The sequence below is a fragment of the Piliocolobus tephrosceles genome, chromosome 12, assembly GCF_002776525.5.
Source record: "Piliocolobus tephrosceles isolate RC106 chromosome 12, ASM277652v3, whole genome shotgun sequence".
NCBI classification, from domain to species: domain Eukaryota; kingdom Metazoa; phylum Chordata; class Mammalia; order Primates; family Cercopithecidae; genus Piliocolobus; species Piliocolobus tephrosceles.
The window spans coordinates 109,623,271-109,642,830 of NC_045445.1; the positions used below are offsets into that span (position 1 = coordinate 109,623,271).

Sequence of the window (19,560 nt, forward strand, 5' to 3'; positions counted from 1 at the left end):
TTGACAGAGGTTTGTCTTTGACAAACCAAGACTTTTCCCTAACTTCTCAGAACAACTATGAAAAAAAATAGATTCCCCCTAAGGAATGGAAACTACTCCAAACTCCAAGAGTTCACTTGAAGACCCTTGCCAAAGACCAACTAAGAGGGTAAGAAAAATGCTACATTGACTACATCTTGTTTTGTGGAATACTCTCCTCAATTCAGCTTTATGGTACCACAGATCATATCATAGGAAAGCATTCATGAGGTAAGAACTCATTTATATCAAATGGCATCACAGCCCCAAAGAGCTACATCCCAGGAATCAGAATCACCTTGGGATTTTTTTTAACTCACACACCCAGGTTTCTCTTCATATCAATTAAAACTTAAACTCTATGAGATAGGACTGAGAATCTGTGTTTTTAAAATGTCCTTGATGATTCTGATACACATTGCTTTAGTCAGGAATGATTAACATGGTCTCCTAAGACTGCAAGGCCATTTTGGTTTACTAAGAGACACTGCAGGCCTGGTTCCAGACTCTCAGGCAACGAAGACCAAATTAATATTGCCAGTACTAGGTTAGATACTCTGTAGCTACCTGCAGATCCAGGAGGCTCAAGTGAACCAAGCCTGCTATTAGCTACTGAGTTCTCCCTGGATCGATGTTTCTCAATCCTGATTGCACAGCTGAATCACCTGGGAGCATATTTTAGAATATCAATGCTGGCACTACGTCCAGACCAATTCAATCAGAATCTCTTAGGATGGGGTCTAAGTATCTTTTTAGGGCCCCTTAGGCAATTCTATGGGCAAACAGGGTGAGAATCACTGATCTTGACTGTTCACCAGTACCTGTGTCTGACTCATCTCATCATCCTCTAGTATAAGGCACCTGGAATTTCTCCTACAAACAAATGATGATGGGAAAATCCCACTATGTCTTGCAGAAAGCACCAAAGAAAACCTTTCAGAGTTGAAATGTGATGTTTAAACTATTTTAAATGCTTTACACTAAAAGCCCGGACTTCACCACTATGCAATATATACATGTAACAAAACTGCACTTGTATTCCCTAAATCTATAAAAATAATAATAAATGTTTTAAAAGGCAATAAACAGATAAATAAAATGCTTATCTGTTTAACTGATCAAATAACCAAAAGGAAAAACAAAACAAAGAAAACGCTCTCCTTTTTCCTCTACATCCTTTTCTTGATGAATAGTGGGGTTCTGCAGTAAAATGAAAAAAATGTTCAGCCAAGAATGAAAAGCATTCTGTCATGGCAAGGGGAATAACAACTAAAATAAGAAATTTAAGAGCAGCATTCCAAAAATCTGCTTGCCATGAGGAGGTAACTCAGATTGGAAGCTGCTGTAATGGGACTAAAGGAGAAAAAGACATAAGAATATATTTTTAAAGTGTGTTTAAATGGGTTTAGCAGTGCATTAGTCATCTATGTCAAGGGTTTAACATGTTTAAACAAAGAAACACAGTCACAGATGACTTTCAATTTTCACCACCTTCTGAGGTGCTTATTTAAAGCAGAATATAAAGAACAATCACTGAATAAGTAATGCAACTCTCAATAAGGTCAAATCAAGAACTCGAGTTGTGATTAGAATGGAGAAGAGTATTTCATTCTATTTAGACCAAAATTCAGCTAATGTCTAAGCAACGACTAAGTGAAAAAGACTTAATGTTCCCAAAATGTTATAAAAGGTAGTTCACACATCCTAACTGTATACTGCATATGGTAAATTAAGTTGATAAAATAAGAAAAAACTCCAGATTATAATGTACAAGTCCAACAGTGACCATGAAGGGTTATCATTGTAGTAAAAGAAAAACAGCAAAGCAATAATCAGTTTAACATCAAGCTCCTCTCCCCAACACACACACCACACTATAAACACTAAATTAATCAAGCAAGGTCTGAATTAGGTCAGAAGACACATGGGACTTCGTCTGGTGGGAAGAAATAAGAAGGGCAGAAAAAGCAGCAGCAACCTTCAGAGCTTCATTTCCATTTGTCCAGTCGCTGATTACCAGATGACCTTATAGAGGATGTGTCTTAGTAAGCCTGTTCCAACTTAGAACACTTCCCTTGAAATCCAAAAGCTTTTTAAAAATTGAAAACTGGGTACCAATATTTATTAGATTAGCCCGACTATTGCTGTTTTAGATGCTCTATTCAATCACTCACAATCAACTGGGTATTTAATTAGTACCATCTGATGTAGAGATAAAGATATAAATGACTTCCAGTTAAAGATGATGGATTGAATGCATCCATTTACCTTGGCTATCTCCCAAAACTCCACTGAAATGACACTAAAAGAATGTTCTTAACCTACAATAACAAAGAGAGAAGACAACCACAATGTTCTCTTCAAAGCTGAGAAAAAGTCAAATCTTATGGCAGCTGTGAGAGAAGCACAAAATAAAATACTCGCACCCAAACATCCCCAAAAGACTCAGGAATTAGCAGCTCCATGCATACCTGGAAGTAGGGAGGAAAGGGGAGCTAAAATAAATAGGTTCCAGTAAGAGTTCTTTGAAAAACAATTAGATTCCCCACCCCAAACCCCAACACCAACTTCCTGTCTCTAGTCTCTCCTCATTCTACAATAGGTTCAGATATTTATTCTTTGGAGGGTGAAAGAGATGGTCTCTGAACTGGGGAATATAAGCACAGTGGACACGGATGCTACACCGGAAACAGGAACTTAAGCAAAGGTTTATATACTGTACACAGAGACTTCTATATTCTCACCTTCTTTATTCAGAGAGCAATTAGAAGATTCTTCTGTAGGATATCTGATGAGACCAAAAGAAAAGACCTAAAGATATTGACCTTGGTCCGAAAACTCAACTGCCCAGTCAAATCACCCAAATTACAATTGATAAACATCTACTTCAGGCTAAGGGCTTCCAATCAGCTTGGTAGTGCCCCCTCTTAAACATGTACAGAAAAGAGAGCAAAACATGACCATAAATTTGAGGTAAGCCAGTAATATGCCAGAAAACAGAGCAGTCTGAAGGAAACTATGCAGGAAGAAGTAAACTCAAAAAAATCACTAATATTTTCAGAGAGATTTTAAAACTATATTACACTCATGAAACAAAAACAGGATGCTAGAAAAAAAGAACATTCAGACCTCAAAGAGCAGCTTCTAGAAATTAACATATGAAACAAATGAAAAATGCAACAGCAGCAAGATACAGTGGAAGTGATCTCCCAGAAATAGAGCAAAAAGAAAAAGAGGTAGAAAATAGAAGGGGAGAAAATTAGAAGATCAGTCTAGGAGGTCCAACATCCAAATAGGACAGAAAAAAAAGAAGGTAAAGAAAACAAAAAAACAAAAGAAAATTTCCCCAAACTCAAGGACCAGATTGAAAGGTATACAGAAAATTTCCAGATTCAAAGGGTGCCCAGGAAATAGTTAAAAACAGACATACACCAGAGCATATTATTGTGAAATTTCAGAGCAAGCAAAAGATCATAATGACTTTCAGAGAAGAAAAGCAGGATTCAAAAAGAATCAGAATAACATCTGATTTCTCAACACTAACAACAAGAACAAGACTTGGAGCAGGGAAAGGCAGAAAAATTCTGAGGATAAATGATTTCCAAACTACAATTCTACACTAAGCCAAATTATCAAATTAAGTGCAAGAGAAAAATAAGATTTTCACACCTGTAAGAGCTCAAAAAATTAACCCCCAATACATCATTTTCCAGAAAATTATTAAACTTGCTCTACCAAAATGGGAAAAAAAAAAAAAAAAAAAAAAAACACCAAGGAAGAGAAAGACATGACATCTCAAAAACTGAGGATCCAATGTAAAAGGAGACAGGATTCACCAGGATGATGGTGAAGGGAGATTATATTGATGTCCACTGTTTCAAAGGCCCAGAAAATACTAGTCCAGATTGAAGATCAGAATGCTTTGGGAGAAATGCCTCCAAGAACAAGAAACTGATATGACACATGAAGTGTTTGAACAGACTGAGTGAAGAAACACAGATCTTGGGGAAAGTACAGGGATAAATTAGCAGTGAGCATGGCAACTAAAAAGCAAAGGATCAAACAAGGCAATTCTTAACTGCAGAGAAAACAAAAAGCTATGCAAGTAATCATAATATAACATGCTACATGGCTCAACTGTGACTAGGTTTACCTAGTCATATTAATGAAATCACTGATGACCGCTCTAACCAAAATATGACAACGATAAAATGATATGTTAGAGTCAACTACAATATAGGGAAGATACGAGTATGGGAGAAAGGGGCAGGAGAGCTAAATCTTCATCTTCCATAGTGGGAAGAAAGTACATAACATCTAAAACTGAAAAGTTGAGAAATAGCATACATGTATTATTTTAAAATGCAGGTAAAATGCCAAAAGCAGCAGCTAGTAAATGCTAGTACGCATTCTACTGATTACTCAATACCTGACATTTAATAGACATTCAGTGAATGATTGAATTGTATTGATGTGCAAAAGAATAACTATAAACTAAACTGTGTGCCTGATATGGCTTGGCTGTGTCCCCACCCAAATCCCATTTTGAATGATAGCTCCCATAATTCCCACTTGTTGTGGGAGGGAGCCAGTGGGAGATAATTGAATCATGAAGGTGGGTTTTTCCCATGCTGTTCTCGTGACAGTGAGTAAGTCTCACAAGATCTGATGGTTTTATAAATGGGAGTTCCCCCGCACGAGCTCTCTTGCCTACCACCATGTAAGATGTAACTTTGCTCCGCATTCGCCTTCAGCCATGATTTTGGGGCCTCCCCAGCCATGTGGAACTGTGAGTCAATTAAACCCCTTTCCTTTATAAATTACACAGTCTCAGGTATATCTTTATTAGCAGCTTAAGAACAGACCAATACAGTGCCCAAATTCAAACTCTTTAAAATGTTAGGAGTTGCTCTTTAAGATGTTTTCTTCTATTTATATCACAAGTACCTAAACTTTCTGGACGGAAAAAACAAACAAACAAAAAAAAAGAATGATGATTGTTTTAAATTATTTATCCAAAAAAGATTAATGATGTTTCTCAAATGAAAAATATTTTACCATAGAAGAATTTGATAGCACTATTGATAAGCTAATTACCTCCTTAGATAATCAAGGAATAAATCAGGCCCAATTATACACTTGAATTAAGCAAGGGAAATTTCTCTTCACACATGGTGGATTTAAATCTTAGCTTAGAACTCAGATGAGTATTTAAAATACATAAAAAATGTATAAATAAAACAAAAAGTTACCTGGTAAGCAAAATATTTATTACATTTCTTTGCTTGATCTTGAAACAGTTACATTGGTTGTGAGGAAAGGATATTTTGTTATATATACATAGGGCAAGATAGATATCTTTTTATTCATGCTTAACAAATTCTAATTAAAAATTTAAATAACCAAAATGACAAACTGACTGATTACAAAAATATAATGATTGAACTATCATTAGGATAAGCAAGTCCTTATAAAATCTACTATTCCATCTTTTCACACATTTATTGGAGGAGCACATTTAAATCACTACAGGTAGACTAGAAATAACACTGTTTTAAAAAACTTCCCCATTGAAGTGAGTTGAAATAAATAACTGAGCCCAAGAGTAGTCAATAAAATTTCATTTATTCATTCATTCATTCATTCATTCATTAAGGAAATAAGTCCTTAGTGAGTAAACCTACTATGGGCCCCACATTGTTTGCTAGTGTTTAAAGCACAGGATAACTTACTCCTACGTGTGTTTTTCCCTCCTCTTCTATAAACCTGAAAATAAAACATACAAATCAAGAGAAATGAAGGATCTGTTTACACAGCATTCAGGTGATATTATTTAACTGAAAGACAAATCATCCCATCCATTTGAACACAATTTATAAAGAGGTACCTACCTTTTGTCTTCAAATAATTGTATAGTACACCATAGAGAATGTTTTTCTTCTCACGTGATTGTGCTGCGCGTGCTCTGCTACGGTGGTTCCAAACACGAATAAATATACAGAGGTTTGCATAACGCTCCATTTTTTCTTCACAGGACTTACTACTATGTAAGTCCAGTAGTGCAGAGTTTGGTGGCACTGTTGACATTTTGAGCAAGGCAATTCTTTGTTGTGAGGGGTTGTCTCATGTACTGTAGGATGTTTAGCAGCATCTGTGGCCTCTACCCACTAAATGCCAGTATCATCCTCCCCTCCAGCTATGGCCAAAAATGTCTCCAGACATTGCCAAATATGGGAGGGGGGCAAAACTGCACCCTTTTGAGAACCACCACTTTAGAGAAACACCTCAGAGAGAGAGTGTGATTAGAGACAGAAGAGAAAGCCAGATAAAACAGTAACCTCTCTTTCAAAAGTGTAGACTTCTGGTTTAACATATGCTAAGTACACCAACCTTTATGATGCTACTGCTCTACCACCACTTTAAGTTCAAATGCCTTCTAGTTCTAAATCTAAATTAAGGTAAAGAAAGGGAAAAATTCCTATTAAAACAACTCACAAATACAAAGGAAATAATTCTGTCTAATCTTTCCTCCACCTTCCACTTTAAAGAACACCAAGGTCAGCGGGGTGCGGTGGCTCATGCCTGTAATCCCAGCACTTTGGGAGGCTGAGGTGGGTGGATCACGAGGTCAAGAGATCGAGACCATCCTGGCCCACATGGTGAAACCCGCCTCTACTAAAAATACAAAAATTAGCTGGGCATGGTGGTGCGGGTCTGTAGTCCCAGCTACTCGGCAGGCTGAGGCAGGAGAATTGCTTGAAACTGGGAGGCGGAGGTTGCAGTGAGCTGAGATGGCGCCACTACACTCCAGTCTGGTGACAGAGCGAGACTTCGTCTCAAACAAACAAACAAACAAAAAAGAACACCAAGGTCATCTATTTGTAAATTACCTAGCATAATCTCAGAAGTTTTGACAAATATTTGAGTACCTACTATGTGCCAGACATAGTTCTAAGTGCTGAAGAAAGATTTATCAACTGCATTTACTGAACTGAGAAATAATTCTTATAAACATTTAACAGGTAAATATTTGTGACCTTGGTTTTAGCAAAGGATTCTCAAATATGACACCGAAAGCATAAACAAAAAAAGAAAAAAAAATAGGTAAGCTGGACTTCATAAAAATAAACTTTTGTACTTCAAAGGACACCATCTAAAGATATCCCACAAAATAGGAGAAAATACTTGTAAATCATATATCTGATAAAGGACTTGTACCCAGAATATAAAAAGGGCTCTTACTACTTAATAAAAAAAGCCCTACATCTTAAGATGGTCAAAGGATAGAAATAAACATTTCTTCAAGAAAGATATACAAATGACTAACAAGCACATAAAAAAGACACTCAGCATCATTACTCATCAAGGAAATTCATACCAGAATCACAATGGGATACCACCTTCACACCTACTAAGGCTATAATAAAAAAGTCAGGCAATAACAAATGTTGGCAAGGATATGGAGAAATTGGAATCCTCATGGTCAAAGGGAATGTAAAAGGGTGCTGTTGCTTTGTGAAACAAGCTGGCAGTTCTTCAAACAATTAAACTTAGAATTACCATGTGACCTAGCAATTCAACCCCCAGGTATATACCCAATAGAAATGACGATATGTTCACACAAAAAATTGTACATGAATGTTTATAGCACCATTATTCATGATAGCTAAATGACCCAATCAACTCAAATGTCCCCCAACAGACAAACGGATAAACAAAATGTGCTATAATCATCCAATGGAATATTACTCAACCATAAAAAGGAATGAAGTACTGATACACACTACAACATGGATGAACCTTGAAGTAATTATGCTGAGTGAAAAAAACAGTCACAAAAGGGCAAATATTGTATGATTACATTTATATGAAATGTCTGCAATATGGAAATCTCTAGAGACAGAAAGTAGTGGTTGCTTAGGGCTGGCAGGGGGTGGGCATGAGGGTGGGAAGTTGAAATTGGGGGGTAAATGGGATAACAGCTAAAGAAATGGGTTTCTTGTGAAATGATGCAATGTTCTAAAAATGACTGGGGTGATGGTTGCACATACCTATGAATATACTAAATATACAGAAATATATACCACTTATATACTAAAATATGTGCTACTTATACTAAAACTCACTGAATCATATACTTTAAATAGGTGGCTTTTATGGCATGTGAATCATGTCTCAGTAAGGCTACTTAAAAATAATGTCTTGTTTAAAATATCCTCACACATCCAAAGAGATCTTATTCTTTTGGTTGTAAGTATGAAATGACTACAACAACCAAAGCCAGGACTGGCTTTGGTATTTAAACTATTGAAAATGTTCCAGGTAAATATTTAAGACAATGAAAATCTTGAAGGTAGAAAAAATTAAAATGAAGGCATCAAGGAACTTCCGGAGGACATAAAATGCAGTGATTGTTTAAGATGTACTGGGGGCATTAAGTAATTAGATTCATGGGGGTGGAATGTAAGCAAGGAGAGTTCAAGTGTTCATATGAAAAGCCTCAGTCTGGAAGATACCCCTTCTTTACCAGCTTGCAGTGATTCTGAAAGAACAATATTTCTTCATGTGCACTGTAAACCTTATTTTTAAGGAAGCTAAAAATATTCCCCCCCATATGATTTACTCCAGTAACAAATAGGAAGTCAAGTAAATGATAAAGGGCCAAACAAAAGAGATTTAAGGAAACACATAAAGATAAACTAGTTCCCAGGAATGGCTACTGGTAAGTTTCAGCAATCAGCATGTGTTATCGCTTTTTACAGGCAGAGCATGAGATGATATGATCCGTGCATAGCTCACAATTCCATTACTGAGACATTTCAACCTGTGTCATTGTCAGTCCAAATAAAGTCCGTTTCTGTGTTTGCCTTGTGCAATATGCCGGTTAATCTATCCTAACTCATTGCAGAGCTCCTGATATGTGTGGTCTGGGGAGTCCGTACCTTCCCCGACTTGAAGAATCACCAACGCCAGCGATAAGGAAATGTCCGGGGGCATTAGGAATATTTTTGAACCTCAATAAATTTCTGCTCCTTCCTTGACCATTGCAAACAGTCCGGTTTGCCATCTAGCTGATTCTCGGTACTTCATACAGTACTGTGCTCCAGTTTCAAAGCAAAATTAGGGCTAATATGTGGTGGTGGGTGAGGGGCGGGGGTGGGGGGGTGCAAGAAGAAAACAACCAAAGGTTGAACTGGCTTTCCTTACAGAGCCTCAGATTTCAAAATGACTGCCATCGAAGCTAAAATGACCCAGATTTGGGGGACAAGGGGGGAAGAGGGTCGATATTCATTCCCCTGCGGGGTAGCTGTAGCTTGGTTATGGGAGTAAGGAACTAGGGAAGACGGGGTCATCGGCATGAAAAGAGAAATAACGGGGAATGGTCTTTAAGTACCACGCACCTCTCTCAGTGAATCACTGCAGTGTCAGCCCTGCACTGATTCCATGATTTGCCAAACAGGATGAGGTAAGGCAGAAGCCTGGAGCCCCCTCCTCCTCCTCCTCCTCCTTCTCCCCCCTCCCCCGCGCAGAAAGGCGCATCCCTCCGCGAGGTGCACCACGCAGCCCCCCGCGGCCCTGGCTGAGGGGCTGACGTCACCCTTCTGCATTGAGCTTCAAGGACCGGCGGCAGCACTGGATAGATGGAGAGTAGAGTTGGGGCGCTATCTCTATCACCAAGTGGAGGGCACCCTCCGCCAGGGCGCTGCGGATTGTGTTCATGCAGTGACAGAACGACCAGATAGGAAGTGTAAGGATGCAGGGAGGTGGGAAAGGAATCCAAAGACTCGTCTCTTGGGTCACCAAGAAACCTCAAAGATGCCCCCGGCTTATGTAAGACCCTCTCCCTTTCGTGCGCCTCCACGCGGTGACAACGCCTGCTCCCCATCGTGTGCTTGGGAGACTTCGGTCGCCCTTGCCCAGCCAGGCAGGCATAGTGCTTCTGGTGCCTCCCTCCCGCAGCCCCGTGGGGTCGGGAATAACTGCGAATCTGGGATTAAACCCCACGCTCCCGTGTCCTCTCCTAGCCGGCCACAGGTTAGCTCCAAGAGGCGCCGCGAACCAGCTGGTAGGGGAAGGGAGTGAAGGGTGTACAGCCAGGAAAACAGACGAATAAACCCGCAACTTTCCCCAGGAGCTGACCCTATCCCGGGAGATTAAAAAAGAAACTAATGCATTAACATTCTTTTTTTTGGAAGGTCGACAACCCGCAGTCACCGACACTACGCAGCCCCTTGCAGCCTGCGCGGAGCGAGGTCCAGGGTTCCAGCAGCCCCGACCCGCACCCTACCATCCTGCATCCCCGACCCAGCACCCTGCGCCTGTCTCCTTAAAGAGGGGTCCGAGATTTGATTTTTGGTTTGGGTTTTCCTCCCCACTTCTTTTCTCAGAGCATCATCATACGGACAGATGGACAGCGACTCGGTCACGGGCCCGGCGTGGGCACTTACCCAGAAGACGAAGGAGTAGATGATGAGGAGGGTTTTGAGGCAGGTTATCACAGGTTTGGTCTCCATTCTCCTCGATGCCATACTACAGAGCTCCGGCGGCGGCGGCGGCGGCAGGCGGCGGGCGGGCGCGCGGGAGGGGGGAAGAGGCGGGACGGGGCGGGGCGGGCCGGGGGCGCGTCCGGCGAGAGGCCTCGTGAGCGCGCAGGCGAGGCCGTGCGCTTGCGTGAGCGCGCACCGCGCGGTGCTCCCGCTGAAAAAGCGGAGCAGGGCCGGGCAGTGACTGCGCATGCGGGAAACACCGCCCGCGTCCGCAATACCGCGCAGGCTCAGACCCCCAGCGGAGGAGAGAGACGAGGCCAGGCGAGGGGAGACGGGGCGCGGCAGGACAGCGGGGAGGGAATGGGAGAATTTAGAGGCCGGGTCAGAGGTCACGGGAACCTCTCCCAGTCCGCCCTGGCATTTAGATTTCTGCTTTGTACACAGTTGGGCGTTACATTTGCAGGGATGCCTGCACCTGGCTATGGGAAGTTTATGGGTGCCCCCCTGCCCGTCAGTCACGTTTCTGCATTTTGACACCCGCCAGGGCCTTCTCACATGGAAGTGGCCCAGTAGTCTTGTCCTTGGCAACCAGCAGGCCTTGTCTGTGCCAGGAACAGACTGTGACAGGTGGCCGGAGATACAGCTGGAGGGATGGACAGGAACCCAGGAGCTCAGACAGACCCCAAATCCTCGCCACCACAGGTATCTGCAGGCTCCTCCATTTTTTAGATTTTTCTTACATTTTGAAATGATGAATGACAAAGGTCTGTATGAGGCGTCATCCTTGCTGCACATACAATGTTTAACAGATAACAGAAAAATGTTTAATATGCCTGAGAATCATTTGCGGCACGCTAACAAGTACAGACCATCTCCTTCCTGTAAGGGAAAGCCGCATTGAGGTCAAAAAATGTTCACAACCAATTTGGAGTTCCTCAAAAAGTTAAACAGAGTTTGCGTATGATCCAGCAACTCCATTCCTGGGTATTTACCCAAGAGAAATGAAAATATATGCCCACACAAAACCATATACATAAATGTTTACAGTGGCATTATTCACAATAGCCAAAAATTGGAAGCAACTCAAATATCCATCAGCTGATGAGTGGATGACCAAAATTCGGTGCATCCATATGATGGAAAATCATTCGGCCACATAAGAATGAAGTACTACTGATAAATGCTGCAATGTGGATGAACCTTGAAAATAAGCGAAAGAAGCCAGACACAAAAGACCACATACTGAATGATTCATGTATAGGAAATATCCAAAATAGACAAATCCGTAGAGACAGAAAAGAGATTAGTGGTTGCAGCGAGTGGGAGGCAGGAATGAGGAGTGACTCTTAATGGGTAAGGGGCTTCTTTTTAGAGTAATGAGAATGTTCTAGAATTACATAGTGATGATGGTTGCACAATATTGTGAATTACTAAAAACCACTGAGTTGTATACTTTAAGAGGATGGTTTTTATGATATATTAATTATATCACAATAAAAATGTACATTCCACCCAGATATGGTTTGTAGAGTAACACACAGATTCAGTGGGCGATTTAGCTTGATTGCTGAGAGACTAGTCAAAAACAGCAACACTATCACAGATTAACTCAATCGTGGATGATTATGTTAAGGATACATATTTGTGAAACAGTAAAAAACAGAGTCGATGAGGCTTGGGATAAAGCCTGCCAAGGTCAGTTGTTACAGGAGTAATTATTACCTCTATGGAGTTATATGTGGTCTCAGGTCAATAAGGTAACTGTATAAACAGTACACAAATATGAGGAAGAGGAGAACCTGTTTAAGGAAATTGTCAACCATAACAAAAAGGTACGTGGGCATAGAAGAGTGGAATAGGTGCAGGTGAAAGAAGGGACAGGTTGAGCAAGGTGTCTGTTATAAAGGGGTCTTGGCACACTGATTCTCGACGCTGGGTGCTCATTTGCATCACCTGGTGTTTTAAAACAATTATGAATGCCTGTGCCTAATACCAGCTATTCGGAGTCATTTGGTGTGGGGTGAAAGCTCTGCTTTTTAGAAGCTCTTCAGGTGGTCTGAATATTAAGCAGGAGTTGAGGGGCATTGCCCCGTACTGCAATGAACTTAAACCCAACTTCAGAGAGGAGCTTTCTCTTTCATTCTTACAGTCTCCAGGTTGATTCCAACTGCAGCAGCAGCAGGGAAAGGATGCTGAAGACTTCAAACCCAGTGGGTATCCTTAGCATCAAAAGATCTTGGCCATGTATAATTATTCTGTAAAGGGATCAGAAATCTCAATGTTCAGCCAAACAGTGACACTGCTAAGCATCATAGATAATTTGGTGAGTTAATATATGACGTTCACAGAAGACACCCATCATTTTAAACATTTAAACTTTGGAGCATTTTTGGAATATCTGTTAGGTCCAGATTCTTGGAAACTTGGACTGTTCTAGCAAAAATAAACCATTTAAATGTAAAGATAAGTATGAATATTCAGTAATATAATTAGATAAATTAACATAGCTTATAGCTAGATCCTTGCTCTCCAACTGTGGCCCATGACATATATATAGGGTGACAAGCCATCCCAGTTTGCCCAGGACTGAGGGATTTCCCTGCATTCAGGATTTTCATGGCTAAAACCAGGAAAGTCTTGGGCAGACCAGAACATATTGATCACACTAACCCTGAGCTGGCAGCATTGACATCCACTGGAAGAGCTGTTTGAACATGCAGAACCTCAAGCCCCACTCCAAGCCCATGTTAACAAGATCCCTAGGGGAGATGTACAGTAATGTCTGTCATCTATTATGGATTGAATTGTGTCCTCCCAAAAGATATATTGAAGTCCAGGCTTCGTGCGGCTGAAGTCCTAACCCCAGTACCTCAGAATGTGATCTTATTTGGAAATAGGGTTGGTGCTAATATAATTAAGACAAGGTCATACTGGAGTAGTGGGGCCCTTAATCCAAGCACTTTTAAGGGCTCATATCCTTAAAAGAAGAGACACAGGGAGAGGGCCATATGAAAACACAAAGACACACAGGGAGAAGGCCATTGTAACAACAGAAGTAGAGATCAGAGTGATGCAGTTGCAAGCGAAAGACTGCCAAGGATTGATGGTCACCTCCAGAAGCTAAGAGGAGACAAGGAAGGATTCTAACCAGAGTCTCAGAGAGAAAATGGCCCTGCTGACACTTTGATGTCAGACTCCTAGCCTCTAGAGCTGTGAGATAATTCATTTCTGTTGTTTTTTTTTTTTTTTTAAGCCACCCAGCTCCTGGTACTTTGTTACAGCAGCCATAGGAAACTATCAAATGTCTAAGATTCACTGATCTATAATGCATCAGTGTATAACCACAGCTGCCATATCACCAAGCAACTCGCAGTAGCATCCTTTACAATAGCCAAAATATGAAAACAACCTAAATAAATGTCCAGTGACAAATAGATTAATGAAATCTATTTTGTGGCATATCTATACTATGGAATATTATTCAGCCATAAAAAGGGATGAAATACTGATGTATGATACAACTTGGATGAACCTTGAAAACATTAGGCTGGGTGAAAGCCAGATGCAAAAGGATGCATATGTATAATTGTATTTATATGAACTGTCCATAATAGGCAAATCCATAGGCAGATTAGTGGTTGCCAAGGGCTAACCCTAATGGAGAATCACTGCTTAATGGATATGGGGTTTATTCTTGTGGTGACAAAAAAGTCCTGGAGCTAGATAGTGGTGATGGTTGTGCAACAGTGTGAATGTACTTAATGTTGCTGAATTGTACACCTTAAAATAGGTAAAGTGGTAAATTGTATGTTATGTGTATTTTATAACACACAGAAATAATATGTAACCACAGCAAGTCCAAGTATCCTCTGGCCTGAAGGAATGATGTGGGCTGGGGAACTGAAGGAAGGCCAGCAAGGCTCAATAGCAGGAGGCAAAGACGATATAGAGAAGGCTGAAGAGAGGCCAGTCCATCCAGGTCTTTTTAGGTGACATTAACAATTTTAATCTTTTGCCTGAGAGAAAGAGAAGTGTTTGCTTTTTATTGGCGTCAAATTCAGCAAGTAGTTCAAGGAAAACTGGACTGCTACCAAAGTATATACCTGGTCCCTGCTCCTACTGTCACCCCCTCTATCTGTTGTTCACACAACAACCACAGTGATCTTGTTCAAACACAAACCATTTCATATCACTCTTTGGCTTAAAATTATCTAGTGGCTTCTCATCATTGCACTTGGAATCAAATTTTAACTCTTTGCCCTAACTTAGAAAGCATATATGAGGCCAGGTGTGGTGGCTCACACCTGTAATCCCAGCATTTTGGGAGGCCTAGGCGGGTGGATTTCTTGAGCTCAAGAGTTCGAGATGAGCCTGGCCAACATGGCAAAACCCTGTCTCTACTAAAAATACAAAAATTAGCTGGATGTAGGGGCACGTGCCTATAATCCTAGCTACTTGGGAGGCCGAGGCAGGAGAATTTCTTGAACCCAGGAGGCAGAGGTTGCAGTGAGCCAAGATCACACCATTGCACTCCAGCTTGGACAACAGAGTGACACTCTGTCTCAAAACAAACAAAACAACAACAAAAGCATATATAAGCTGGCTCTGACTCTCTCTGCCACTACTCCCCCTTTGGACCTGTGCTTCAGCTGCTCTGGCCTTCTTTCTGTTCTTCAAACAAGTAGGCTTCATTCCACCTCAGAGCCTTCACATTGGCTGATCCTCTCTTTGGAATGCTTTGCCCCCTAAACTTTGAATGATTGGTCCCCTCCTTTCTGTCATTCAGATCTCAGTATAAATGTCACCTCCTCAGAGAGGCCATTTCAAACAAAAATAGCCACCCGGTCACTATACGTTCTTATTATCTGCATAGCACTTATCTAACATTTTCTTATTTATGAAAATATGCTTGGGTGTTTTGTTTTGTTTTCCTGTGTCTCCTACTCAAATGTAAGTTCTACGGGGAAAGGTATTTTTTTCTGTTTTGTTCACTGTTGTCTCCTCAGCACCTAGATACAGTAGAACTCAAAAACTTGTGAACTAATGAATGGTACACAGTAGTCCCTCAATAGACGATTGTTGACTGGTTGAATAGGGATATGATATTAGAAATGAACCTTGAAGTATGAATAAGATGATGGTGTTCTTTGAGGATTGGAGAAGGAGATCATTGCAGGTTAGGAACAGTGTGAAAAAAGGCAGTTTGAACAAAAGCAGAAAGCTCGCTAAGGAAAATGGCAATGCACACTAGAACACTGCTATGGTTTGAATGTCCCCACTAAAAGTCATGCTGAAATGTATTCCCCAATGTAGCAGAATTGAGAAATGTGGCCTCTAAGAGGTGACTGGGTCATGAGGGCTCTGCAGTCATGAATGGATTAATCCATTTATAGATTAATGAATTAATGGGTTAATGGATTAATGAGTTATAATGAGAGGGGAGCTGGTGGCTTTATAAGGAGAGGAAGAGAGATCTAAGCTAGCACATTAGCATGCTCAGCCCCCTCCCGATGTGATGTCCTGCACTGCCTCAGGACTCTGCAGAGTCCCCAACAGCAAGAAGGCCTTTATTAGATACAGCCCTGCAACCTTAGACTTCTCAGCCTCCGTAACTGTAAGAAATAAATTCCTTGTCTTTATAAATTACTTAGCGTCAGGTATTCTGTTATCAGCAAAATAAAACAAACTAATACAAGGACCTAGAGGAGGAAAAAATATAGAAATATAGGTTGGGCTATGGTGGTAGAAGGCCTTGCTCAGGCCACATTAGACTCACCAGTGTAGGCAGTAGGGAGCAGTGGGAAGTCTCTCAATGGGGGAGCTATGTGATCTGACCTGTGTTTTAGGAAAGTAACTTGGGAAGGAGTATGAAGGATGAGAGGTTGCCAGAGAAACAGACGAGAAACAGGAAAATAGTTAGGAGGTAATTGCACTTGCCTAATTGGGAGTTGAGGGAGGGCTCCACCTAGGGATGTGGCAGTGGCTCTGGAGAGGAGCGACTGACCTGACCACTTCGTCTCAACTCTGGCTATATGAAAATCCACTGGGGAGATTTTAGGTATGTGAATGCCTGAGCTCTATCCTTCAGGAATTCTTTTTGAATCAGTCTGTGGCAGGACCCCAGTAATCAATATTTTTTAAAAGCTTCCCAGATGTTCCAGCTTGGATTAAAACCTCTGGGACAGATAAACCATTTGGAAATAGAATAGATAGCCCTCAGGACTGAATGGATCTGGGTGATGAAAGAAAATATGACTGACTTTTTATTCTGAGTAAACTTGTAAGACAGCTTTAAAAACACACAACTCTGATAATATATGGTACATCCAAACAGTGGACTAATATACAATTATTAGAAAGTACGTATATGAAGAGCATTTTTAGTCACAAAGGAAAAGTTTTGTCATTAAGAAAAGGGCAAACAACAAAAAAAGGTATATGTAATATGACCTTAACTATAGAAACTATATAGAAAAGAGTTTGGATGAAAATGTGTATAAAATTTTCACAGTGGTGCCTCTGGGAAGGAGGTTATAGGTGATTTTATTTTCTGTATTTTATATTTCTTCTATTTCTGAATATTTCTAAATGATCATATATTACATTTGTAATCAGAAAAGAATATAAAGGAAGCCTTCTACCCCAAAGATTAAAATATTAAAGTTTTAGGATCTAAGGTGGGAAAACCCTGAACTATCTTGAAAACTTGCTGATACGAAATTCGAGCATACCCCTGTTCATCTGTTTCTATATTTATGAATATATCTGAGTATTTCTAGGATCCCTACCTGAGCAGCCCAGATGACATTTTACCCTGGGATTCAGAAACATCTACTGGACAGAGACTAGACCTGTCAAGGGTATGTTTGCAAGTCACTTGACTGAAGAAGGGAAAGAACTGAGCTTTGAAAACTTGGTTCAAGGAGCCGTGGTTAGTGTCAGAGGGTTAGAACTATTCTGAGGATAGCCCAGTATTGGCATAAAATGAATGATGCGAGCCCTTACCTTTCCTCCATAGAGATTTACCCTGAGCCTTGGGGGTTAATGAGATGATTTTAACAAAGCTAGATTAGAAAAAAATTTCATAAAGATATTGGGAGCACAAAGTTTTGTAGCCAATATAGCTTGCTGAACAAAAAATATCAGGGACAAAAGGTACTGTTCTCATTTCAACAGAATGACAGTTGAATGGATCAGAACATGAGGTAGAAACATAAGAGACTCAGACAACTTCCCCAAAACAGAACATATTAAAAAGCCAATGCCACTTAGTAACAGGACTACATTCGTGAGACTTACAATGGTAGCACTCAAGTGATAGCCAGGGAGACTGGGTTTGTAAATATAAGTGCCACCTCCCTTCACATTGGGTACTTCCTGAACATAGGACGAATTTGAGAGGGGTTAGAGTTCTTTAATTTTGTTTTTGTTCCTTGACCCAGTAATTCCTCCTCTATGAATTGCCCTAGAAAGATAAATACATGTATAAAATATATCTGCAAGAATACTAATTGCAAAATTCATTATTGGAATAGTGAAAATGGAAAATATCTAAATATTCATCAATAATGTTTTGCCATATATTCGTTCATTCTACAATTTTTTTAAGTACCTACTATTTGCCAGGCACTTTTCTTAGCACTGGGGATATAGCTGTGAGCCAAAAAAACAAGGTCCTTGTCCTAAAGGAGCTTGTACTCTATATGGGAAGACAAACGATAAAATGAATTTCAGTATATCCATACTATGGAATTCTATGATGCAGTTTTAAAATAGTAGATACATTTAACTGTATTAAAACCCAAGATCTACAAGACAAAACACATTATACATAATTTCTAACTTCCAGGTTAGAGAAGAGAATTATAATATCCTACTTCAGTGATTATAATCACAAAATACATTAGAGTTTTTATGGGAAAAAAATCATGATAAACATACATGACCACCTCTGTATGGTATCAAGAAGAAATTCTACCTCTGCAGATGCTCACTTGATTTTTTACAACAATTATTTTTATAACAAAAATTAAAACATTTTTAAATGTTGTGTATAGAGGCTAAACCCTAAAAACACATTTTGAAAAATTATTATCAGGACCTTATAGTTATTCTGTGACTACTGGTACATAGGGCAATGCAAGTAAAATTTTTGTGTATTTCAAGGTACAAAAATTAGAACTTAAGAATAAGCTACAGATCTCAACCAAATGGGACTATAATGCGAAGTAAACAATTTTTGAGGTCAACTATATAATTGTTGCTCCACATGCACAGAACTCCAGTGTTCTTCCTTTTATAATGAACACAAATCTGCTCTTGGATGTCTAGAACAGAGTTACTTAGAGCTGCTCTGTTTTATGTATTACCTTTTTCTTGCTTAGCTGACGGAGAACATATCCCTTCTTAAATACCTCTCCTAGAAATTAAATATCATTGTCCACTGGATTCAGAAACTATCCCACTGATGGCTTTGCTTTCCACACTTATGTTGTGTCTCAAAACAATCTAAATATCCAGCAATAGGAGATCAGTTTAAAACATTATATTGTTGTGCAGTAATTTTTCACTTGGCTCCCAGTTATACTTTCAGTGTTCTCTCTGTATCACAGAGAGCTAGAAACCCACAAACTACATTTTTCAGATTCCTTTCCCAATTAGCCTCCTGTTAGGTTTGCCAGTGGGAAGCACTGGTGGAGAGACTATGAGGTGAGGGGAAAAAGAAACCTCTCTTTTTTTGTCTCCGGAAGTCCCTCCAGCAGTAGTAGCAGCAGCAACAGTGACTATAGGCAGCCATTTCTTTCCAAAACATCTGTGACCATTTTAACAGCATTAGTAAAGCTATAGCATCCTGTATTCCTACTCAATGGGAGCAGCACCCCCAAAAGCAGCAGTGTTAACATCACTCACAGATCAGCACTAAGTGACAGGTTGTGGGTCCTAGCCCAGAAGTAGTAAAGCGTTCTGGTCTCTAGGTAACACACACTGTAATGAATTGTAAAACTAGCCAAAATTCTTTCTCTCGGTTTCCATGACCTTTTTCAATGTGACTTTG

The 19,560-nt window shown here is 40.2% G+C and overlaps 1 protein-coding gene across 1 annotated transcript in view; it reads right to left on the bottom strand.

Moving 5' to 3' along the window:
- The window catches only part of TSPAN7 (tetraspanin 7), a 119,483-nt gene extending 108,875 nt beyond the window's left edge, over window positions 1-10,608 (bottom strand). Inside the window, exon 1 of the mRNA XM_023202626.1 lies at window positions 10,467-10,608. Coding sequence (XP_023058394.1) covers window positions 10,467-10,547 — 81 coding nt within the window. The 5' untranslated portion in view covers window positions 10,548-10,608. The remainder of the gene's footprint in view (window positions 1-10,466) is intronic.
- Between the last annotated feature and the right edge of the window lie 8,952 nt (window positions 10,609-19,560).